The sequence below is a fragment of the Sesamum indicum genome, linkage group LG1, assembly GCF_000512975.1.
Source record: "Sesamum indicum cultivar Zhongzhi No. 13 linkage group LG1, S_indicum_v1.0, whole genome shotgun sequence".
NCBI lineage: Eukaryota > Viridiplantae > Streptophyta > Magnoliopsida > Lamiales > Pedaliaceae > Sesamum > Sesamum indicum.
In genome coordinates this window covers 6,646,097-6,651,646 of record NC_026145.1, presented here as the reverse complement: position 1 = coordinate 6,651,646, position 5,550 = coordinate 6,646,097, and the positions used below count along the sequence as shown (strand labels likewise).

Here is a 5,550-nt window from a genome sequence, read left to right as displayed (position 1 = left end):
ACCAGTTATTTATCACCTTGTGTGTCTTATATGCTAAAGAAAAACGCATATGCATATCATGTTCATGTTCACGATCTGAATTCTTTTCAAAAGAGTGAATCGTTCCACTTCAGCAATATTAACAAAATTCACAGCAATATATGTTGTTTTAAGCAGAATTTATGCGAGGGAAGTAATATAAAAACAGAAAATAGGTGATGTCGATGACATCGAGTCCCAGTGATATAAATCAAAACATGCAATTCTAAAATTTAGAGAAAGATGAGGAGCTCACTGAAGGATAAGATTTTAGCATTGAAGAGATTGCCAAGTAAACAAAGACCAAAAAGCATGGCCTATGATTTAGCCGTATGGCCAAAGGCAATATCATGAAGAGAATGTTCACGTGAAAAACTATCAGGAAAAAATTCCTGAAAAAATCAAACACTTCAGCAAAGAAGTACCTGAAACGAAAAGGCAGATATGTTATGAAAGTTGCAAAAGATAAACAGCTATGCAAAGTAAAACATATTTAACCAACAACAGCCACTTGCCACTTACCATAAGACACCTATATTAGGAGATAAATCTTTGACAGTAAGAATAAAACCATATGTCCTGCAGAATGGCTTTTAAAGTAATTAATGCAGCTCAAAAAACAGATAAGCAAATATATCAAGTTGCAGATCTTCATCAGAGACCAACAGGTGAATGCAAAATAATTCAAAAAGTGACAAGGTATAATCAAGAACGTTTTGTGATAAGAAAATATTTGAAGAGAATAATTTCGAACACTTGTCGAGCACAAAAAATTAAGCAGCACATTTCTGCCTGCTTTAAATGGGATAGGATGCAAGAGAAGGAGTAAATTTTTCTTGTCCTTTGAGTTGTAAATGGCTCATAAGATGGCATTTAATTCATAGCTTTTCAATTGGAGTGCTACAATTGAAGACCAATTATAATAAGAATTTGATGTGCAGATCCTTTCGAGTTAGAAATACAAGAAATCATTTTCAGGTGACCAATCCCACAACTAAATATGCACAAAAAGAACCTGAGATGGCAAGAGGAAAGATCAATATGATGAAACTGAGTCCGCAATTGCAGTAATGCCACCTCCATTGAGGAGAATCTAAGTGCTTTCAACAAAATCAGGATTACCCAGTTTGAAACCAGTTACTTTAATTGTTGAGAAACACAAGCAAATACCAGATTAGCAGCAAATAAAAAACTGTATGAATGACAACAAGTCCTGCTATAGAAATGGATGCTGCGCATAAAGGTATACTGATTTTAAGAGGAATTAAAGATTCTCTATGCATTAAAATTTCGAGAGTCCAGCACATTTGGTCTCACAGAAGGCATAAAATTACTAGTACCTCAAACAAAAAGTATTTGAGGAAATTGGAGGAAAATTAAAAAGAAATGGAGGTATTACTGCTGTACCTCTTAAACATCTCCCAAAGACCACCATGCTCTTTCATATCAATAGCACACAACATTAACACGTACAGTATCCATATGGATGCCCACAAAAAGAAGACAATGACTGGCCGCCAGGAGAAAATCGTTGTTTTTAAGGGTTTATTAGTCACTGACTTGAGTTCTACATGATCAACTGGTCTCTCTTCTCCAACTTGCGTACTCCGCACGAATAATTTTCTTGGGGGTGCATCCAGACCGTAACCCAGTAAAAAGATCACCTGGAATTGAGAAAATTAAACACAAAGTAATTCTATGGTACCTGTATGAACTTACAAAGACTGTTAAGCCAATTACAAGTTTCTTCCCCAAAACATACCGGTATGATTAGAACCAAGGGATAAAGAGACAAATGTGATGCTATGACCCACCCAAAAGCTGCTAATGGTATTAGTCCTGTGTACATAGCATTCGGCAAAGCATGAGCAATAGTTCTTTATCTCTCAGTCATCGTATAAGACTTCACTGTCTTAGAAAATGTTCAACAAACCTGGAAAGCACATCTAAATGGAAACTTGGCACCCAATCAAATGGTTTTTGAAAAATAACTTCATCTAGTCTTTCCTAACTATTTACCTGACAGAATACATACTACACACTGCAGACACCAGGACATTCAAACTTCCTTTTATGCTTAAAGAATCATAATTTTATTCAAGGTGTTAAGAGGTTAAAAATTGGGTGTTTGATATAAATTGTACTTGTTCATCCTCAAAATTATTGGTCAAATATTTTTTGTTAGTCATCTAAATACATTCAGGGGAGAATTGTTGTTACATATTAAATCAAGAAATAAGCATTATTAATGCATGTACCAGAAAGAAAGGGATCGATCTTGGAGAAAGGAAATATATGATGATATAATTGCTAGCAACATATATATATTGATGTATGTTTGTGTGTATACAGTACAGTGTCCTTCGTAAATCATGAACAAAAAAAAAAGGGATATCTATGAAGTTAATCAGGGTTTCTTTCTCTAGTTGCAGCTGTAAATTTCTCAAAACTCAGACAGAATGGATAAGACAAGATATATGGTGATGACTTCCTAGAGGAGGGCAGCTAATAACAAGGATGGATTCACGTTGTACCTTGGAGGTATAAAAGTATTATAATAGTGTAGAAGCTGTACCACTACATTTACTGCCATTACGTTTTGGAAACTAAATTTGAATGCACTTCCCAAAAAATGTTTTGGAAAGACAAGATGAAGTTATAGCATGGAAATCAGTAAACCACAAAATACGTAAGAGTGCTTCTGGAAAGCAGAGACATTAAGCCTCAATTACATTGATCTTCCACCACAGAGGCTGTTGGTGACCAAAAATGCAGAACTCATCTGATTGATGATGCAAATACTTGGTTATCCATTCCTAAAATAAACCATAAATTTTGACATTATTTTTCTAGTGCATGATACTTGAGAATAATGACTTCCAGTACATTAGGTCTAAGTTATGAAAAATCAGAAGACACTCATCACCAATGAGCAAATCAACACATGAGGCCAGATATAATATTCTGATATTAGCATGAGCAAGCAAAGGAAAACAGGAATCAATGAGACAGGAGGTATTTAGGGAAAACAACTAAACAAATTTTTTAAACGTATGATGGTAAATCTAACTAAAACACAGAAAGCTGAACCACTTATCAAATACAGAGATATAAAGCTATAGGCAAGAAAGAACCATTAAGGCTTTTTAAGTCCATTATCATAATAAATGTATGTGGAGTGAAAGGTTGAGCACTTTATACCTGCAGATGCTCCATAAAGAGACAAGATCACGAACAGGTTTTCAATAGGTGATGTATTAAAACCAACGCAAGAGACAATTGTGAAAGGGTTCCACAAATACACGAGAGCAGCAATATCACCAGATGGCAGAATCTCTAGATACAAAGGAAAGCAAATTCATCATTTTACTGGAGGTATCCAGAAAGCACGATGAGCAAAAGTACATAAAAAAGAAAAACAGAGTTCTAGTAACGGCAAGTATTACCTATGTCTTTGAACAGTTTATCAAGGCCCAATGATTTCAAATTGTGAACATGTGCTCGCACAAGACTGTGTCCAGTTGCACGGATAAGAATTGAGCTGATAAGATCTGCAAACACAGAAACCAGACTATCTCCAAAAATATGTTGATATTCTACACAGCAAAATGATATTCAAAGAACATATTACCAAATAAAGGACAAGAAGGTATGAGCAGCAAACATAATTTATAGATGACCTTCAAACAGGATAGGAATTTATTGTCTATTCAAAATTCAGCCCAGACAAAAATATTTTTCAAATAATACCATGTAGTAATTGGTGCCATATATTATATGAGTCATTTATATTATCAATAGGCGCCACCACTTTTTTATCATCGTGAAAACTATCTACGGGAATGCCGCTTCCCTAGAATTACGTAGTATTGATGTTGGATGACAATACAGATATGAGCATCTAATATGCAATCTTGAATACTGTAGGATAGAACTTAGAAGAGGGCAGTAAAAAAGTGCCCTGACCAGGTACATGGATAAAAGGGTTGTGCCATTTATAAAGTAGTAAGTTTATAGCTCGTAACTCCAAAGAAAATTTGACACGGGAATATGGATGCCCAACTAAAAAAACTTGATGCCAGAGAAGAAAGAGCTTGATCAATTATTGAAAGTGTTGGCTGCACGTTAGAATTTTGTGACTTGCATCAATCATCTGAGAGCCAGTTTCCAGATGAAGACATCACATCATGTATTGAGTGATGTGCGACAAATGATGTGGGTATAGCATGAAAAGATTGCAATGCATGGAGAAAGTGACTTTTGTCACAAGCTTCACTCAGCCTTAAGTGCGAGAATCCAAAATAAATACTCCAACTCCAAAAATGTAATTCAACCTTGAAAGGAAGAAGGAAAAAGAAAATGTAGAAATTGCTAAATAAAGAATTAAATGGCATAACAATTAAGAATAGACAGTTACATAGGATTTATCACATAATTGTGTCAAAAAGCTTGGCAGATCACACACACAACTTTGTGGAGTTGAGGATTTGCTCAGGTGGTGCAGTATACATGCTAAATATTTCATGTATGTACAATTGCTCACTTGGTCTTGTTTCTATTCAATGCATAACCATTCAGTATATATGTTCTAATCATCCAAAAAATGATAAAAGAGTATAGAGCGGACCATCTTAATTTGTTAAGAATGGTAATCATCCCTAACTGCACACATTCAGAATTAAGTAAACATGGATCAATGAACACGAATAATAATAATAAAGATATTAGAGAGAAATAGAGAGCTGATACCTGCACAATAGATGACTAGGTTGTCCTCCAATTCTGCATTGTTGCATTTCATTAATCAATTGCCACATAACATTGCCAACCAAACAGAGCATGAAGTTATTCAAAGTTGTTGATTACGGATATGGAAAGTTACGTTTTCACAGTAAGAGGACCGAGAATCGAGAGCAATAAAGGCGAACCATGGTACATCGAACCTGCTTGTGACACCCATAATTACTTAATTACATGAATAATCTCAAAGCCAAAATAATGAGAACAGCTCCAGAATACGAACCAGAATACGGTGACATCGATAATCGCTTTAGCCAGTAGCCCTCCGCCACTACAAATTTGGCACAAACACGAAATAACCAAAAGAAAGTTAAATTCAACAAAAATCATCAAGAAACACACATACTCTCTCTTTCTCTATCACACACACACACACACACACACACACACATATATATATATAGAGAGAGAGAGAGAGAAGAGATGGTACAGCGACGTAGGCTGGTGAGCGGAGTGGAGACTTCGGGGCGAGAGGACAGGTTGAGATTTTTGGAGAAGTAACTGAGAATTAATCTGAATATGACCGAAGCTATTGCCCATTTCCAAAACCCTAGCTTCTTTGTGTTACTTCGAATTTGGGGCTTCTCCTCCATTGATGAGTGGAAAGATCCTTTGCTGGCTTTCAGATCGGACGCCGTCTGCAGCCAAGAGTGGTACTGGGGGTTCAGTTCTTGGACGAAACGCCGTCGTCCTGCAAATACACTTTTTTCCTTTTGCCTTTTTCATTTTTCT

General features: G+C 35.8%; 1 protein-coding gene across 1 annotated transcript in view; it reads right to left on the bottom strand.

Annotated features, from left to right (window-relative positions):
* LOC105157484 (phosphatidylinositol glycan anchor biosynthesis class U protein) overlaps positions 1-5,550 on the bottom strand; it is a 7,794-nt gene extending 2,244 nt beyond the window's left edge. Inside the window, exons 1-10 of the mRNA XM_011073892.2 lie at positions 5,249-5,550; positions 5,042-5,089; positions 4,901-4,961; positions 4,768-4,800; positions 3,465-3,589; positions 3,220-3,354; positions 1,781-1,857; positions 1,426-1,682; positions 541-597; positions 275-443 (exon numbers count right to left, since the gene is read on the bottom strand). Of these exons, the coding sequence (XP_011072194.1) occupies positions 275-443; positions 541-597; positions 1,426-1,682; positions 1,781-1,857; positions 3,220-3,354; positions 3,465-3,589; positions 4,768-4,800; positions 4,901-4,961; positions 5,042-5,089; positions 5,249-5,411 (1,125 nt within the window). The 5' untranslated portion in view covers positions 5,412-5,550. The remainder of the gene's footprint in view (positions 1-274; positions 444-540; positions 598-1,425; positions 1,683-1,780; positions 1,858-3,219; positions 3,355-3,464; positions 3,590-4,767; positions 4,801-4,900; positions 4,962-5,041; positions 5,090-5,248) is intronic.